This window comes from Galeopterus variegatus, unplaced genomic scaffold, assembly GCF_000696425.1.
Source record: "Galeopterus variegatus unplaced genomic scaffold, G_variegatus-3.0.2 Scaffold1925, whole genome shotgun sequence".
NCBI classification, from domain to species: Eukaryota; Metazoa; Chordata; class Mammalia; order Dermoptera; family Cynocephalidae; genus Galeopterus; species Galeopterus variegatus.
This window is the reverse complement of record NW_007728036.1, coordinates 262,498-282,575: the sequence shown is the minus strand read 5'-3', so window position 1 is coordinate 282,575 and position 20,078 is coordinate 262,498. Positions and strand designations below refer to the sequence as shown.

General features: G+C 36.0%; 1 protein-coding gene across 1 annotated transcript in view; it reads right to left on the bottom strand.

Annotated features, from left to right (window-relative positions):
* The window catches only part of BTAF1 (BTAF1 RNA polymerase II, B-TFIID transcription factor-associated, 170kDa), a 92,580-nt gene that overhangs the window by 30,201 nt on the left and 42,301 nt on the right, over positions 1-20,078 (bottom strand). The window contains exons 15-24 of the mRNA XM_008579615.1: positions 14,339-14,443; positions 13,220-13,369; positions 12,523-12,665; positions 11,956-12,130; positions 10,256-10,459; positions 6,305-6,731; positions 5,218-5,408; positions 3,442-3,595; positions 2,915-3,024; positions 459-660 (exon numbers count right to left, since the gene is read on the bottom strand). Of these exons, the coding sequence (XP_008577837.1) occupies positions 459-660; positions 2,915-3,024; positions 3,442-3,595; positions 5,218-5,408; positions 6,305-6,731; positions 10,256-10,459; positions 11,956-12,130; positions 12,523-12,665; positions 13,220-13,369; positions 14,339-14,443 (1,861 nt within the window). The remainder of the gene's footprint in view (positions 1-458; positions 661-2,914; positions 3,025-3,441; positions 3,596-5,217; positions 5,409-6,304; positions 6,732-10,255; positions 10,460-11,955; positions 12,131-12,522; positions 12,666-13,219; positions 13,370-14,338; positions 14,444-20,078) is intronic.

Sequence of the window (20,078 nt, the reverse complement as noted above, 5' to 3'; positions counted from 1 at the left end):
AAAAAGGGGAAAAAAAAAAAAAAAAAAAAAAGATAATACAAATTTTTACATGAACTTATTTTAAGTACACTTGTATATTTATAAGATAGGGACTACCTCCATGATACCTGATGAATATTAATAAAACATTGATTATAAACCAAATAAACAAGATTAGTTAACAGATACATATACAGTTCATAAAGTACATAAAACTAGGTTGCCTATTAAAAAGATGTCTTAAAATTAATAGTAATTCTTTGAACTTTATATGTGAAAATTTTTACAATAAAAGATAAACATATTAGTAATATGTGTAACAAAAAGTAAAATTCAAAACGAAATGTAAAAAAATAGTTTTCTTTTAGGAAAAAGGAAGGTTATGTATGTGCATACCTGAGTAAATCAACTTTATTTTAGTCATCCTTAAGTAAAATGAATATAATTTCTGAATAGTTTGTGAAAATAAAAAAGGATACAGGCAAGTGCTTCAATTGCACCCTCTTGTTTGACACTGTCATCAATTGCTCCCAGCCATGGAAGAACCTTCTCCAAAAAAATATTCATTGTCTCCATGGTAGCTATTTTGCTCATGACTCCTACACAACGTGCAGCCATGTGCCTCACTGCAGTGCTGGGGTATTGAAGGCACATATAAAGATGAGGCAAATGCTGTATCAACTAAAAACAAAAAGTTAAAGGCAATCAGAATTTTGATTAGGGAATCACCCTCAGCCCCCAGACTCGACCAGCAGCTCAGCCCTCCAGCCTTGTACTGATGTTGGATGTGAGAGCCTGTGCTTAAGTAAAAAAATCAGGCCCACTGGAGACATTCAAGCAAAAGTTGGACAACTACTATCAGAAAAGGTAAATAAATGTACCAAAAGAAAATGGCTGCACAAATACCAGAATCTCATCAGATAAAACAGTTGAAGGAATTTCTTGGCACCTACAATAAACTTACAAAAACTTGCTTTTTGGACTGTGTTAAAGACTTCACAATAAGAGAAGTAAAACTTGAAGATACAACCTGTTTAGAACATTGCTTACAGAAATATTTTTAAAGGACACAAAGAATATCCACAAGATTTCAGGAATATCATATTCAGCAGACTGAAGCCCTGACAGCCAAAGCAGAACTCTATGGGCAAGCACCATATAGAAATCTTGATGAAAGATTGCAAACAGCTGTTGCACTGGAAATGAAGATTCATCTGATAGAATCCCCTGAAAGCAGTAGCCACCATGTCGAACCATCTATTATAACTGGCCAATGGAAACCACTGGAGAAACAAAATTGCTTTTTACTAGGAATAATCAAAATAGAAGGTTTTATAGTTCAATGAAAATAATAAGATGCAACGTTTGTTGAGGCCTTAAGATTCAGCAGCTTGGTCACTTGATTAGAAAAAGTCGTTTCTTCAACTGTGGTTGTTAATTTTAAAGCAAAAAATGTGTTCAATAATGTATGAGATAGAAAAAAATTATTACTAAAAGTAAAATAAATGGAAATACACACAAAAAAATTCTATTAGGGAATTTACTGTTTCTAACTATAATAGCCCATACTCACCAGTTCTCAATATTCTAAGTGACTATAAATGCAAAAATATCTCCAAACACCTCAAAACATTACTGTCAAAAAATCCGCAACTGAAAATTAATCTAAGGGCTGGCCAGTTAGCTCAGTTGGTTAGAGCATGGTGCTGATAATGCAAATGTCCCGGGTTTGATCCCTGCACTGGCCAGCTGCCCCTGCCCCCACCCAAAAGAAAATTAATCTAAATAAGAAGGAAGGATGAAAGGAGCAAAATTTCTCCCCTGCTCAATATCCTCTCTTAGGCATCCAGGCACACTTATTTTTTTCCAAAATTCCAAAATTAACAGGAAATGCATTAAAAATCACTTGGAAGTATCTCCTAGTGAGGCTGGGAAAATGGCACCACACATCACCAGCCTTCTCCAAATTTGGTAGCACTGGTTTAAGTTTATGTATACTTCTTATTCACTGCGTTCAGTGTTTCTGATTTTGTTCTAGGCACCATACTTTAATAGGTATTACCACTTTAACTTCCTGGCTTACCACAGGCATTATGATCACAACAGCATGACAAGAGCACCCAATTATTAAATGTCTGCTACATGGAACACCAGGATTAATGCTGATGCTCAACAATTAGACTAGCCTTACAGTTCAGTTGAATGTATGTTGCTAATCATGGAGGGTAAGAGCATACAGATGGATTCTGTCTTTCTTTACTAATGGTAAATCAAAATTTTAACAAGTAAAAGGACATACTACTATAAACACAGAAAAACTTCATTCTTCTCTATTCCCTCTTAGATTTTCCCTTTTATGTTAGATTACAACAGACTTGGAGCTAGTACCCTTCACAATACTATAAATAGATTAGAGTGCTTCCTATTGCAGATATATGGAAAGAATAATCTCTTTTATGTAAATATCAGATAATTAATCCTCTAGTCTGTTTTCCTCCTCCCTCTGTCCCAATTACTTTGCAGGAAATATATATATATATATTTTTTGTCTTTTTCCGTGTCCGGCAACGGATCGCAACCCTCAGTGTTGCCCCCGTACCGGACCGGGGACCGGCAACGGGATTGCAACCTTCGGCGTTGCTCCCGCGCCTCGCTCAGCCAGTGAGCGGGAACCGGTCTGTATGTGGGATCCAAACCCTCGGGCGGGAGCGCCGCCGCGCTTCCCAAGCGGCGCACTTATCCAGTGCGCCACCGGGCCGGCCCCTGCAGGAAATATTTTAATAGTTTAAAAAAAAAAAAAAATCACAAACCAGTATCCTCTCTCTGCCACTGACCAGTTTTATCTTAGGCAGGTGACTTCCGTCTACCTTTATATTTTTTAAATAAGACCACTTGTTTTATTTGAAAAAATACTACACTTGCATTGGTTAGTTACCAAGGGATGAAGCTCAGAATCCATTGAAGCTGCTGCTGTTTCAAAAACTTGCAGAGAATTCACCAATTCTTGAGCAGGGCCATCTCCCTTTTCCAGGAGGGATTTTCCATCTATTAAAATATATTAAGTCTGTATCACATTGCAAATAACTTTTCAAAATCTAGAGCCCACAAAAATTTTTAGCACTTCCCCAGCCAGCATAAAAAAGTCAATTTTGCTTTCTAATGTTAAAATTAAATGCCATGACCTTATTTTAAGTGCTAGGGTACTGCACTTGATGCAAACAAAGAAGTTTAACATAATGATCCATTTCACATATCTTTTTAATATGTAATAGAAAAACCAGAAAGGCAAAAAGTATAAAGAATGACATAATAATAAATCAAAATAAATATTTTTACTAACCATCCAATTTAAAACTTACCATCTGATCTGGAATAAATAGGTAGAGGCATTTTTATAAGGATATATTTAATTGACATATATGGAAATTTGTTAAAAACTGACTCAGAAAAATATGTGCATACCAAAATTACTTATGTCGATTGTATTCCTCAATGGGCCAACCATAGCATCCCAGAGATGGGGCAATTTCACTGCCATTTCACTACCAAAATGCTTTACTATAGTTGTCAAGGCAAATTCAGCTCCTCTCCGTTGTACCAGGTAAGGTTTCTGGGCCTAAAATTAAATGTTAGTTGAAAACAGAATTTCAGAAAAAATCATACTGCATTTATCAAGAGAATTTCATTAGAATTCATAGTGTTATCAACTGTCAATTAAACAATTATCGGACATATTTATCACAACTATAAACATTTTCCAATAATGAAATTTATATGAGCCTAAAACACCTAACTAGACTTTTGTGTCCAAAGCAAAATACTTTTTTGTGATTGGGAATAAGAAATAGAAGGATATGTGCTGTTTCTAGAGACAGTCCTAAGTGACATAATTTTTTCTTCTCCTACCCCAAAGAAACTTACCAACTAGAAAGAAGATAGAGAGATGAAATGATCTGTCCTGATTTATATTCACTTATGGGACAGAATAAGAGCATCTGTTTAAAATAACCCCAAGATTAATAACTTCTTATTCAGCAATAATGAGTCTATAAAACTGTCCCCCTCCAAGAAAAAAAAAAAAAATATATATATATTTTTAAAATATATATAATAAATAAAATATAATACATATATTTTTTTTCTTAAATTACTTTTAAGTGGAGGAAGAACTATGCAAACCGTAGAGGTATAAATATCAAAATCACAGTAAAATTTTGATTAAAATTATTATGGGAAGATATAGTCAGTGAAAAAGACTTCATAGACATTTTAAAATAAATGGGGCTGGCCAGTTAGCTCAGTTGGTTAGAGCACAGCCTCATAACACAAAGATTATGGGTTTGGATCCCCATAATGGCCAGCCATCAACCAAAATAATGGAAGTTTTAAAAGAAATACAGATAATAAGCTAAAATGTTGATTAAGAAACTTAAAATAGGCCTCTATTTTACAAAAACTTGTCTTTTTAGCATTAATAGTTTACTGCTAAACCCAGGTTAAGTTCCTCTGTCTTGCAATCAAAAGAACTAACTAGGTTATTCATTTCATTGTTAATAATGTGACTAAGATTTTCAAAACCAAACACTTTTTGAAAAACCACTGTTTATTATTTGTCTTTAAAGAAGACTGTACTGCAGAACAGGTACCAATGGAATACAATGGAAAGCCTGAAGCATAGTTTATAACAGAGGTGCCATTATAACTCAGGAAGGAAAGGATTCACTAGTGAGATAACTGGCTGTTCATACAGAGAAATAAGTTTATATCCCTACCTCACACCACACATTTAATAAATTCTAGGTCAACTAAAAGTCAAGTGGGTGGCAATTATTTGACATTTATAAACTTATTCTCTTAATATTAATAGGAATTCCTGACATTGATAGGATTGAGAAAAATTAGCTTTGACTGCTATTTAATATATTGTCTGTAGTCACTGCTATGGAAGTGAATTGGTTTATACTTATGAATAACTTATGTATCCACTATCAAGAGGGTTTCTTGCCTAGGAAGAAAAAGTTAACCTGGTAAAAATTATAAGAGGCATAAGAAATCTGATGAAGTTTGCTGTTTTTGTGGCTTACATTCCTGGAGTACTTCAAAAAGTTATCAATCCCAGTCCTTCCACCTAAAAATATAAAAATTCAGTTCTGGAAGATGATATGAGAATTTAGTCCTCAATCTGTAAGCCATATATTTGCTTAAAAATCAAAGCATTCAAAGAAAAAAACTATTTACCTCATCAAGTTCAACAAGGATATTTCCACTACTTCCTGCAGGAAGATCTGCTATTTGAGCTTTTACCGCTTTGGGGGTAGGACCTCGCCTACTTGTGATAGCAAAAGCAGCTTTCTGATGCCTATAGAGAGTAATTATACCTCTGTGTTTGGTGACAGTATGGTGCATTCCATCTTTTTCTGAGTTGGATCCTAATAATGAAAAAGGTTAATTAAATAATCTTTTAATCATAATTTAAATGATCAAACATTTCCTGCTCCAAAAGAGATAAAACATATCTTAAAACTGTCTTTTATGCCTCAATTTTTATAGACTGATGATGAAATGATAATAAAATAATTTATTTGCATAGGATTTATACCTACTACAATAAAAGCTGTAGAATCACATAAATTAGAAACATGACACGCAAGAATTATTATGCCTTCAATTATAGTAATTTTTTTAAAAAAATGAATGATTGTGCCTAGGCACAACAAGAAACACTAAAAAATATTTCAAGCAAGTTCTCTGTAAAAGAAATGTCTGTAGTCACCATGAATTCAGAAAAATACTGACTAATGCAAAATACTGCTACCTCACATAGCAATAAGAGAGCGGGTAGGTGGCCCTACTACATTTTTAAGATGTTAATATTCAAAATGAGCATTCTTTACTAAAGGTAATAGAGTTCACTCATCTCATAGAGCATGCGCTAAATTAGGGAAATGAGAGATTTCATAGGAAGAACTTTCATTAATTAACATTTGATACAATTAAGTTTCCTAGCCTAGTTACAGTAAGCCATATAATAATGGTTTTGAAGGTAAAGGTAACGGTGAACACCTGTCTGACAGACTGAAGTCACCTTGTATCAGATATCAGGTCTTCTACGAATGGCTTATTTGAATTTAGACAGTTTTGATTGATTAGCAGTATGTGCAAATTCATGTAACAAGGAGTTTTATTACAACTGAGCTGCTTCTCTCAGAGTGGGAAAAAGCTCTAACATGAACTGAATTTGTACTTAAATTATATCCATAAGAAATAAAAACAAATTTAAATGGTTATTTCTTTCTCTAGTCCAAATAAAGAATTAGATATATACCTTTAGAATTTTCCTGGCCACTTTGTGTTGGTACTGGACATGTGACACAAGGAGTGAGATATGGGTCCACACAAAGTGAGCTACAGAGGTTTTTAATAATTTTTGAATTGGGACAGGGTGTCCTTGTTGCACACTGCTGAAGTAGTTTAGCTATGCACTGAGCTGCATAGTTTTGCACTAGTGTATTTTCCTCTTTTTTAATTGTCTCCATTAATGGTTTTATGATAGGATTTAATTTCTCTGGAAGCTGCTGCAAGCTCACTACTGCACATGCAGCAAAAGTATGCACTCTCAGTTGCAACACTTGCCACTCCTGGTTGGTCTCTGTAACTGTCATTTGGACCTGTTGTCGTTTACTGTCTAAGTGCTGTAACATTTGAGGATTTAATTCAAAAGATGATGTGACTTCATTAAAAACCGTAGTGACCTATTAAAAAAAAGAAATTAAAAATCATTAATCATATCAACCCCAAATAGACCATAAACTCTTAAATGGCAGTCGGCAAGCTTTCTGTTTCAATTGTAAGTTCTACAATATCTACTATCATTTCAGTATTCAGTAAACTAAACAAATATCTAATACCTCCCAATTAAACTTTATTTTAATCTGACTTAACATTAGCATTATATTCTTTAAGAAAGACACGTTCTCTTGAGAAAAATAAAATTATTTATGCTTTAAATATATGTAATGAGTTTGAGGGAAAAGTACACTCAACACCCACAGAGTACTTTGGTGAAATGAGAAAACTATAAGCAAATATAAACTAACAGTTAATTAAGGAATACCAAAATCCACGAACTTCTTTTTGGGAAGAATATTTTTCTTAACTCAAAAATTCATAAAAAATTTTAGGGTAGCTGTTTGCTAAGTGGCTAACTGTTACTAACTGAATTATTTTCATTCTTTTCTTTGACCTCCCTTCTTGTAGCAATGCCCAGGCAATACCAAAGGGAGAAAAATAAAAATGGTGTAATAGTCATTAATTTTTTAATTACCAAGAGCTTTCTAAGGTTACAAGAGTGAAGCACAAAGTGAGTGAGTGTAGTATATACTTCTGCAAGAAGAAAGCTAACTAGATTTGAGTAGAGGAAGTTTAAGAAACAAGGAGGAGGAAAGAGATGGGGAATTTAAGGAAGAATGAAAGTAACAAAGAAAGAACTAAAAAGCAAGGAAAAGGAAAATAACATTTTTAAGCAGGGGAGGGATATATTCAGAGTAGCACTATTACTAGTCTAGCACAGCATGTAGGATGAAATGGACCAGAGACTGCCTGAGGCCTTAGAGATGAGTCAGGACCTAAACATAAAGTACTACAGCTTTGACTGGGCTGTGACGATGGAAACAGAGAGAAAGAGTAAACACATGAGAAAGTTCCTGAAAGAAAATGCTGACAAGATTTGACTGTGGATAAAAGGGCATTTTTTCTGTTTAAAAAAAAAAAAAGCCCAGATTTGGTTGTGTTAAGTTTGAAGTGACAAGTGAGATATCCAAGTAAAAATGCCTAATAGAAGAACATAAAAAGTTGAGAGTAGATAGCATAGCACATGGATAAGGACTAAATCATGAGAAATGGTGAGACAAAGATAGACCTCAGGGAAATGCCCATATTTGACAGGTAAGAGGAAAACAGGGATTCAATGAAAGATACAAAGGGCAGTGGCTCTTAGCCAAGGTATCTTTTTTTTTTTATATATATATATATATTTTTTTTAATTTTGTCAATATACAATGTAGTTAGTTATTGTGTCCCTTCACCGAAACCTCCCTCCCTCCTCCCTCTCCCCCCTCCCACCCAGGTGTGTCCCCTCCATTTTCTTGTTGTAAGAACTTCAAAAAAAAAAAAGTTGTGGTTGTTATATCTTCCTCCCCCCCCCCCCCCGGTTTTTTTGTTGTTGTTGTTGATGTTGTTGTTGTTTGTTTGTTTGTGGGTGTGTGTGAGTGTGTGTGTGTGTGTGTGTGTGTGTGTGTGTGTGTATGTGTGTGAATTGATTCATTCACCTTTAGCTCCCTCCAATAAGTGAAAACATGTGGTATTTCATGGACCTTGAAAGAATAATATTAAGTGAAACGAGTCAAGGTATCTTTTAAAACTGCCCTTCCCTTGATACTCTCTTTCAGAGATTTTTTTTTTTTTTTTTTTTAAGATGACCACTAAGGGGATCTCAACCCTTGACTTGGTGTTGTCAGCACCTGGCTCTCCGAAGTGAGCTGACCAGCCATCCCTACATAGGGATCCGAACCCATGGCCTTGGTGTTATCGGCACCACACTCTCCCAAGTGATCCATGGGCCGGCCCTTCTTTGAGAGATTCTGATGTTTATGCTCATCTTCTATCCCAGGCAAAAACCACTGGACTAAAGAAATCGATGAAACAAAACTGTAGTTTTATTGGGAAGTAAAGGACCTGGGCAACAAAATCTTGAAGAAGGGGCAATTTGATGAGCTTTGAAAAGTTCCCAGAAATAGGAGGAAGGAAAGCCAGACCATAAAGAAAACTTGAGGGCTGGCCACTTAGCTCAGTTGGTTAAAGCATGGTGTTGATAACACCAAGGTCCAGGGTTCGATCCCTGTCACCAACTAGCTGCCAAAAAAAAAAGAGAGAGAGAGAAAATTTTATTTCTGAAAGACTTAACTCCAGGCAGGTAAAAAAAAGGGGGGGAGGAGAGGCAGAGGCAAAAAGGAAAATTTACAGAATAACAACAATCATGACAACAACTTTATAAAAGAAAAATGCAGAAAAAACCACAATTTCAGTTTTCTCTCACAAGTGAGAACAAAAATATTTCACCTATATTACTTTTTGATTAGGAAGGGGGATAAGAAATGAAGATTACTGTTTCACGAGGGGCCAACACAAATGAAGTGGCTCAATTTCTGATCCTATAACTCAAAAAAGGAGTACTCATTTATACTACCTAACCTTATAGATTTACCAAGCCAAAAACTGGAGGAACAGCTCAGTGTCAATTAACAGAAGAATGGCTTAAACTAATTGTGGTATATTCATAAAATGGAATAAAACTTAGCAATAAAAATGAATGAATTATTGATACATACAGCAACATGGATGAATTTCAAAAACATCATGCTGGAAAAAATCCTTACACCAAAGAGCACAGTGTATTATTCCACTTATATAAAATTCTAGAACAGGCAAAAGTAATGTGTGATGGGGAAAAAATTAGAATAATGGTTAGTTGGGGGCAGGGAGAGGCAAGGATTGGCTGGGAAGTGATGATGGTGATGTTCTGTTTTGATAAGGTTTGGGTTTCATAGGTATATGCATCTGCCTAAATTTATCAAATGGCCCAACCTAAGATTTGTGCATTTTAGCATAGAAACTTAACCTCAAAAGACAGGAAACAATTATAGACAAATATGCAGTTTTAGTTCATTACATATGTGCTAAAATGTACTGATATCTGAAACTTAGAAAAGCATAAAAAAAAATAAGATGGATTGGTGGTTGGACAGTGGGGAAGATAGTTAAATATGTATGCGATCAAACAAATTTAGTAAAATGTTAACTGTAGAATCTAATTGCTGAGTATATGAGTGTTTGTTGTGTGATTCTTTCACTTATTCTGTACATTTGAATATTTTCATTATAAGCTGGGAGTGGGGAGAAGTACTGAGAACTTGCAGAAGCAATTTCTTCTATACTCTCTAGTCTTAAGCGAGACTGATAAATGACAAAACGTAACATCTTTTTTAATAAAGGAGCTTGATTTGTCAGAATTTCAGTTAAAAAAAACTCCTTCCCCATCCTCTTATTTCAAAAAAAGGTCGATGCAATGAAATAACCTTTTTAAAGGGTAGGAATAACAGGCTACTAAGGCATAGACAGATTTAACAAATTAGTATGTTTTTGTGGCAAACATGTCATGACAAATTTCTAATCTTTTTCATGCTCTATCTAAAATTAAGAAAGTTACTTCTTTACTCACCAGGTCATTAGCTTGATCTATTGTTAAAACACTGTTGTTTACTCTATTACCAACTTCAATATGTGCATCAGCTAATGATGATATAAGCTGTTTACATTCATTCTGCATTCGTGTGAATGGAACAGCAATTTCATCATAATATAAATGTTCTGAAAGGATATCAAGTAAACGTGGTTGCACAGCTAGGGTAACAGCTTTACACTCCTAAAATATAATAGATAACAAATATTTAAGGCAAATCTATAAACAATTTTATAGACACATAAATCTTCATTTGCAAACTACTAATTTCTAAATTCTTATTGATTTTGAATCTATGTTCTGTTATCTCCCAGAACAACATAAGTACACAGAGAAAAAAGGTTATTACCCCCAAACTACTAATTTTAATACTCTAAAATTTTAGAATGACTACAGAACATGCACTCAGAAGTATTACAATTTCATTAAATGTTCTACCTAATTATTCTTACTTTACTCTGAATTTATTCAAAGTTTACATATACATAGCACAGATTTAAAACTGTATTACTGTAAAAAAGAAATCAGAAAAGAATATCTAGCATGCACAAACTAAAAATGTTACTTAAAAACTCATTATTAGATTCTTTAACAGTTGAGCCCATGGCTTCACATGCCATATTGTAGAAATGGATATATAATTTAAAAGTTACTTACCTGCCCCCAAATTTAACTAACCCTTCCCACTCTCTCTGGTTGCTGCCTGCCCCAACCAGAGGGGGAATAGCCTCAGTGGTGAGCCATGAGGGATTCTGTGGGATCTGGGTGATGAGCCTGGGCTTCCCAGAGTAAGTCCAGAGAAGCTCTGTAGGGTCCAGAAACCGAACTGTCAACACTTGCTGCTGAGTCTGAGAGGCACAAAAACACAGCATCACTGCCTCTCCAGCACACCGAGTCCTGCCTAAAAACAGATGAGCCTTGCTTCTTTCCAGAGGCAAAGCAGGGGTCTCAGCTGCAATAGAGCATGGCTCAATTACTTTTAGACACAGCTCTGACAAACTGCTTAGAGCAGTAATAAGCAACTCTCACAGCAAGTGCAGACAGTTAAATTTCCAGAATTCCAGTTAATGGAATAAACAAAGCCAGAAGGAAGTTTCTTTAATTGACAGAAGTAAGTCTTACACAAAGTCATACATCTTACTAAAAGTTAAAGGTTAAAGAGGCTGGAGGGGAATAGTTTATTCGGAAACATGAAGATTTTGGTTTAAATGTAGTGATTTTTCCTGTGACCAAAAATTCTGCCCTTACTACTACCCATACAAATAGATCTCTAATACTCAAAAGCCTCTTATCGTTTGTAGTTTTTGATGATATTTGAGAGATATATAGAGGAATGATGGACTAACAGCTTCTGTACTGCTTCCATACATACACATGTTCATAACAGGGACATTTCTTAACAGACTGTATGGTCAACAGCAAACAGTAAGTATGGGCATAGCTAGTAGTCTCAAGTACAAGAGGTGAGGGAAGTGGCTAAGAAAAAAGTCTAGGGTTAAAGGTAAATGGGAGAGACATATAATGTTCAGTATAATTTGGAATACTTTTCCTTAACTGTTGGATTTTTTATTCAGAGAAAATTTTCACTTTTCTGTTGTAAAATAGTGTAAATAATCCAAACAGCTAATGGAAATTGGCTTACTTAATTTGTCTTTATTACTTTTGGGGCAAAATCTTACCTTTTCTAAAGCAGCCCATTCACAGATTACCAAAGCAACACTAATCCTCTGTAAGGCAGACTTGGAGTTCAAATGAAAGAGTAGTAACTGGCCAAGAGATTCAGCTGGTTTAATTTCTTGGGTTACCATATTTACACCTGGATCACAAATACAGCAACAAAGTGCTCCTAACAACCTAAGATGGAGATAAAAGAAATGGAAGTAAAATTTCCCCTACTGAAGCCATAACTTCTTCTACAGAAGATATAACTCCTGGGCTGGCCAGTTAGCTCAGTTGGTTAGAACGTGGTACTGATAACACCAAGGTCCAGGGTGCAGTCCCTGTACCAGCCAGCTGCCTCCCCCCCCACCCCCACAAGGAGATACAACTCTTATTTTCATAAAAAATTAAATCCTATCTTAGAACTTCAAAAAAATTAAAAATATTTACTTACTCTTTAATTTTTTCTTAGGTCATAACTAGTGTGATGGAAGGATTGACATATATCAGAGGCATCATTTGGTTAAATGACCTTTGAAGACCAGATGTGTAAATTTATGATCACCTGACACTTAGTGTATACTCACTTGGCTGCCATCATTCTGGCCCGCATAACAACAAAATCCCTGGTGGCTGGGTCTTCCATGATGGTGTCTGCACCTGCAATATACTCCTGAAGTACTTCTTTACTCTGGCTTTGGCCTTGGCGCACCTTACCACCTGTTTTTTCCTAAAGGGAAAGAGGAGAAAACATAATAATTAAACATTAATTGTTAAAATTTAATAGGCAACAACAAAAATACAATCATTTGTTATAATCCCAGTAAAATACAGTTCTTTTCACTTTTTAATAGATAAAAATTACTATTTTAATTTTTTTTTTCCTTTTTGTCTTTTTTCGTGTCCGGCAACGGATCGCAACCCTCAGTGTCGCGCCTGTACCGGACCAGGACCGGCAACGGGATCGCAACCCTCGGTGTTGCTCCCACACCTCGCTCAGCCAGTGAGCGGGAACTGGTCTGTATGTGGGATCCGAACCCTCGGCGGGAGCGCCACTGCACTTCCCAAACGGCGCACTGTAGCAGTGCGCCACCGGGCCGGCCCAAATTTTAATTGATAAAAATTGTTACTCATTTTGTCAGGGTCCTAATAAGATAACAATTTCTCCTTATGTAAAATGAATGAAACCATACTTATAATAAAGCAATAAAGATTTTTTATACAGTTACAATATTAATAATTATGAGCTGAATATACAAATACATTATATTCTTCTACACTTACCTTGGCTCTAGCTTTCACTTCTAGCAACATATTTAAGTCAATAGGTAAATGAGAAGGCTGCATCATTAAGCAAAGCCAAGCACCCATCCATGGGCAAGCAGCTGCTACTACATACTGAATGGAAGCTTTACTCAACAGTTCCATCCAAACCTACAGAGTGAAAGGAGAACATGAAAGTGAATTTTTTCTCGTAAGTGCTAACAAAACCTAATATTCACTCTTAGGGATACTGAATTTTTTTTAAAAAGGTAGGCAATAGCACAGAGATAAATTTTAAAATCCAAATAGAGTTGTCAAAATCTCAATAAATCACTGAAATCCTTTCCATATATCATAAGACTCATTACTAATGTAGTCCTATATTCAACATGCACTTCAAGATATAATAGCTCTTAATAAATATTCTCTGCTAAATTTAGAGGTAGTAATATCCTAGTATAAATTTAAAACAGTGTAAGTCTTGATTCATGATCTTATTCAATAACGTAACTTTCCTAGCCATTTAACTGGCTAGGACCATCATGTGAAATAGCACCACTGTTAATCCAAGGCTATTAACAATGAGCCACCCAAGAAGCCTACAATTCAAGAGTAACTTAACAGATTCTAAAGGCACAACAGTGCCATTTACCTCATAAATGCTATTAAGTATATCAAGTGGCTCCTCCTCTAAAGATTCCAACAATGCATATGACCAATCTTGCTAAGTAAGGAGAAAAAGTAAAAGTCTAAACTATGATGATCAGACACTCTGTATTACCAATAGATCCCAAAAGATACTTTGCAGGACCTATAAGCATACTAATAAACAGCAAAATGGGGGCCAGAGAAAAGCAGTCTTTCCTTCATTTTATTTTCTGTATTAAGGCTATCAGAAAGTGCTTAAAACACTTGCCCAGCAGGTCTCATTAAAAAAAAGGAGGGAGAGCCAGAACTTAACTATTACATTCTATAACAAGATGAGTTCCCTGTCTCATCTTGCAGATCTCCAGACTTTTCAAATCTCTTGCATGATTTCTAATTTCTTAAAATCTCTGACCAATGGTACAGCAATTATGAAAAATTTTAAAAATCTACAAAGATACTAGGAAAATGAGTACAGATATATTCCCTGTGTACCTTGTGAATGAGGTCCAGAATTTCTTGGCTACTTTCTAAAACACAAAACTGAAAAATGTGTCGGAGCATATCAGGGAGTATTGGTATAAGCCAAGATGAAGAGTTCTGTAAACAAAAACAGAATCAAAGCTATAGCATATAATTCTTGGATATCAGCTTATATGAAGAGTTATAAGTCAAATAACAGAAGTATTACCATAAAAAGACTGCAGGGCTTTATCAAAAAGGTTCAATTGATGATAAATTTTGACAAGATTCTGACACAACAAATACCATATTTATTATTCCAATGGCTTAGAGAAACTACATAGCAAAATAATTGCTGGGGAGTTGCAGAAAGCCTGATTATCATTAATAACACTGAAATTTCTGTCAAATAAGTGGAAATCATCTTCCTTAAGGAACCAAGCTTTAACCAGCAGCATCTCTTTGGTTACATCATATATATATCATTGCTTTGTCAGGAAAATTTGAAAAATGATCAGATTACTGCTGCTGTGCTAGATGACCAATGTTTAAATTCTACATGCTCACCAATAATGCAAGTAATAAATTATAAGATCGCATCCAACCTAGAAAATACTACTTTGAGTTCACTACAAAATTAAGGCAAAGATTCTTAAATTTTTTTTTTTTTTTGCAGCTGGCTGGTATGCGCATCCAAACCCTTGACCTAGGTGTTATAACACTGCACTCTGAGTGCAACTGAGCTCTAACTAGTCAGCTCTGGTTTTAATTTATTTTGGGTCAGGGCCCTTTGAAAATCTGATGAGAGCTATGCACCTTCTTTTCTTAGAAAACACACATATGTTATTTAGGTATAACATTTTGCTTCCAATTTCAGAAGGCTCAGGAATCTCCTCAAGCTTAGCTTAAGAACCTCAACTTAAGGGATTTTTCAACTCAACAGCCCACCTGGGCTGGCCAGTTAGCTCGTTTGGTTACAGTAGCCTTGTAACACCAAGGTAAAGGGTTCAGTTCCCCATACCGGCAAGCAGCCAAAAAAGCAAAACAAAAATAAAACTTAAAAAGCCCACTTGAATCAAGCAAATAAATAGTATTTAAGCAAATATCCATTTTGTGTCCAGAATCTGCAGAACAAGGAATCCCATATATTGTCTATTGCCATTCAACTAGTTACAAGCTCATTGAATAGGAGCAATCGATCATCAAAAAAATTCTAGGGGGCCAGCCCGGTGGCGCACTATCATAAGACACTTTAAGTTGGGCTAGAACCTTTTGTTCTATAAACTTCAGGCATTTTATGAGCTATTATTACTAATGCCATCAAAATGTTCTGACATAATATATAAAAATGTGTCATACTTGAGAAGCAGTATGTAATTATTTAAGCTTTTTTTTTCTTAACAAGGGGTTATTAACCAAAGATAAAGAACAATAGAAGTAGAAAAGCTAAATAGGAGAATTAAATGGAAGATAATAGGATAAGCACAGGATAACAGAAATCTCTTGCAACACCGAGGGTTGTGATCCCGTTGCCAGTCCCGGTCCGGTACGGGCGCAACACTGAGGGTTGCGATCCGTTGCCGGACACGAAAAAAGACAAAAAGGAAAAAAAAAAAAAATTCTAGGGATAGTAACTATCACTACTCCCCTCCTCCCATGACTCTTTTAAAGCAAAAAATACAGTGTCTGGAAGAGACTTATGGAAATCTGAAATTTTAAACCCACAAACCCAAATGTTCTAGGAACACTACATGTATAACTTAGAAAACTATCTATAATTTTCTAGCCAATGGACAATTAATGACAAAGATGGGACCGGGTTGTATGTTTTCAAGATAGAAAGAAGTTTAAAACAGGCTACAAAATCATCAGCTAGGGGAGCATACTCACTAATTTGCTATGCCCTAACTCTACTTTTTATTGAAAGGGAAAGGAAAACTGGGAAGAAAAGCTCTTTTTGGGCCGGCCCGGTGGCGCACTGGAGAGTGCGCCGCTTGGGAGCACGGCGGCGCTTGCACCGAGGGTTCGGATCCCATGTGGAGACCGGTTCCCGCTCACTGGCTGAGCATGGTGCGGGCGCAACACCGAGGGTTGCGATCCCGTTGCCGCTCCCCGGTACGGGTGTGACACCAAGGGTTGCGATCCCGTTACCGGTCAGTAAAAAAAGAGACAAAAAGGAAAAAAAGAAAAAGAAAAAGAAAAGCTCTTTTTTCATCAGAGAGAATTAGGGACAATTTTAACAGATTAGGAAAGCCATAATAGCAATAAGCAAATAATTTAATATTACTCTTCCATAATTTCTTTTCATTTCTGATTTTCCCTCATCATATTTACCAACTCTCATCCCCTACCCTCAACCCCATCATTGACAATCCAAACAGTTGTCTGTAGATATCAAAGCCACATCTATAGATGAAGATTTTTCCTTTATATTTATAAATAGCTGTTGATTTGTGTTTATAGGTTTGTTTGTTTAATTGGATTGGTGAGGGCAGGGGGAGTATAGTACTTTCAGTCCTTTAGAGATTATCCACCTTGGGATTTTCTCTCCTCTCAATTTTTTAAAATAGTCACTGGGCTTCTAGCATGCTAGTAACTGGTAATCTTCTACTCAAAAATTTACCCCCTAATCTTAAGCAAAGTCTGGAGATCTTTGGTGGCTGTTTAGTATTAGTCTAGCACACTGTAAACTAAAATAAAGAAAAATTTCCAAGTTATTTACTTCAGATTTAAACAGCTATAATCTGGACCAATAAAACACAAGTTATAATGAATTGATTTATACACCCTCATACATTGCCCTCCACCAGACCAATTTCCTTTCACTTCTTTAGCACCATCATGCTCTCTCCTACCTTCAGACTTACACATACTGTTCCTTCCTCTTGACTCTTACCCTGCTCTTCACCTGGCTAAATTCCACTCATCCTTCAGGTCTCAGATTAAACTTCACATCTAGCAGGATGCCTTCCCTGACCATCATCCATCTCACTAACTGGAATCCAATAGCATCTTCTACTTCCCCTACCAGATACTTACTTCATTGTTATTCTTGTTCAGTTATCTGTCTTCTTCTGTCTTGTCTAGTTTCCTGTTTTAAGCTCTATAATAGGAAGGCAAAGAACTTATGTCTTATTACTATCTAGAAAATTGCCCCATAGCAGGCACTTAAATATTTGTTGAATAAATCCATCTTGCCTACTAGAAACAGTCCAAAATTTCAGGGAGTAGTTGGTAATAAGCAAAATTTCCCACAATTATAGCTGGAAATTATGTGTGATACAAGAAATTATCTATTTGGTATTCATCACTAGTTCCTTGCACAGAGTTCCTAAAATCCATGGAATTTCTGAGTAATAGAGGTTATTCATAGTAAGCCCCTTTCAACCATACTTGAATTTGCGCTAATGAGGTGACTCTTTTTGAGCCTCTAGCTTCAGGATGGGAGTTGGTTGCCAGGAAACTAACCATGTGATTAAAAGGTTGGAACTTTCAGCTCTTCCCCCTACCCCCACCTTCAGGGCTGGAGATTAATCACCAATGGTCAATGATTTAATCAATCATGACTGCATAACAGAACCTCCATAAAAACCATAAATGATGGGACTGATGACTTGGTGAACACATAGAGGTGACGGAAAGATGGCATGCCTTGAGAGAGCATGGAAGAGCCAAGTTCCTCCGCACCCACATAACTTGCCATGTGCTTCTCTCCCATTTGGCTGTTCCTAAATTGTATCCTTTATAATAAATCAGTAATAGAAAGTAAAGTGCATTTCTGAGTTCTGTGAGCCATTCTAGCTAATTATCAAACCTAAAGAGGGGGTCATGGCAACCCCCGATGCCTATCAATCAGAAGTTATAGAGGCCTAAGACACGATTAATGTCTGAAGTGGGGGCAGTCTTGTGAGACTGAGCCCTATAACTTGTGGGATCTGACACTCACTCCAAGTGGATTATGTCAGAATTGAACTGAATTGTACAACACCCAGATGATGTCCAGGGAGTTTGAGAATTGGTTGGTGTGAGGAAAAACCCCACACATTCAGTGTCAGAAGTGCTGTGTTGTAAAAATGGCTTAGCAACAGATCGCTAACTGGCAGAACTGGCAACTTAGGTGGGATCTTGCCAGTACCCTTTTGCTAAAACCCCTCTTTGTCTTCCCACAAACTTTTCCACAAAAACGGGGAGATGTAGAAAAAAGCAGCAATCTGATAATCATTACCATAAACATCTGATTCCTAACTGCAGGCAAATCCATCATCATTTCTACCAGCATATCAAATGTTCTTGAGCTGCAGGGAAGAACAGAAGAGAAACTACAACCCAGTGATGAATCACACTGAGTTCTTTCACTAATTTGCTCTGAAGCTGTACTTTGATTTACTGCCAAAGGAAAAAAACCCCTCTATATTTAGAGAATTTATAATGCCTTGTTCTATTCACTTCTCCAACCAACATTTATTGAAAGTTACCCAAATATTCCAACTTTGCTCTCCCCTTTTCATATCTTTATAAAATCTGGCCCATATCTAATTATGTTACTCTAGAGATCCTTGTTTCCTTCTCTACTTCTGTGTATGTTAAATTTTCTAACACCCAGGATTAAAACACCTCAAATTCCAGTTCGACCTCATGTATATCTTCACGTAATGACAAAGCTTGCCCTTCAAACAAAAGTTAATATATTGGTAATTGAAATTTTGGAATGACTTACAAAGTGACTGTGATGCAAATGGAATGGAAAAGTTGACCCAGTCAGTAGAACATGGCAAAACAGGAGATTAATGTCTAGGAGTATATCTTTTTAGATCACGGAGTCAAGTTCTTGCTACAACAGTCAGTGGTATGACAATCTAAGGATTATCACCCAAGAGGGTTAAATACATTTGACCAAAGACATAAAGTTAACAAATGACAGAGCCAAAAGTCAGAACCTGGATCCTCTGTCTAGTTAAGGAATCTTTTCATTATACCATGGACGAGGTAATAGCAGTGATAAAAAGCGCTAGCTGATTGCTCTTTACATTGTCATTGCTTCCATAAAAGAATGCTAACTAATCAGTAATATTAGGAGGGGGATCTAAAGCAAGGAAGCAGCTCAGAAAAAGCAAGGCAAGATAAAGTGAGGGTAGATTTTAATTTTTAAAATTTTAGAATAATGAGGCTGTATACATTGCATGTCATATAATATCCCTAATAGGGGCTGAGGCAGCACCTGAATAAAATATATTAATATTTCTGCAACAAAATGTGTGAATAAGCACATTAAGTGGGATAAAGACTACATATAGCCTCTCTTCAGAATGGATTTTGTCACCAAATGAGTTAGTTTTATAAGCTGACCCAACTCAAAGAAAGCTTTAGATTTCAAAATTGCAGGTAAGGGATTGTGGAATTGTGTTACAAGAGAGTTTGTGCATGGCTATGAATCAATAAGAAACTATCACACAATTCATCAAGAAGATATACAATGACAGTTAAAAGCATCAGACATGGTTTATTCTGATAGCTTCTTAGAAAGCAAATAACACTGTTAATCTTGTTAATCACAAGATTAGCAATAAAAATTAAGTAAGTTTTCATTGCATAATAATGACTTTATCTCAACAATGGTTTAGATAAAGAAAAATCACAGTAAGTTATAGAAGCTGGAATCGCTTTGTGGCACTCGAGATTTGACCAGTTCCCTGAAAGAAAAGAAAGATACAGAGAGGAAGAAAGGAAGACAACATTTGGGGGGGGGGGGGGGGGAGGGGGGGGGGGGGGGGGG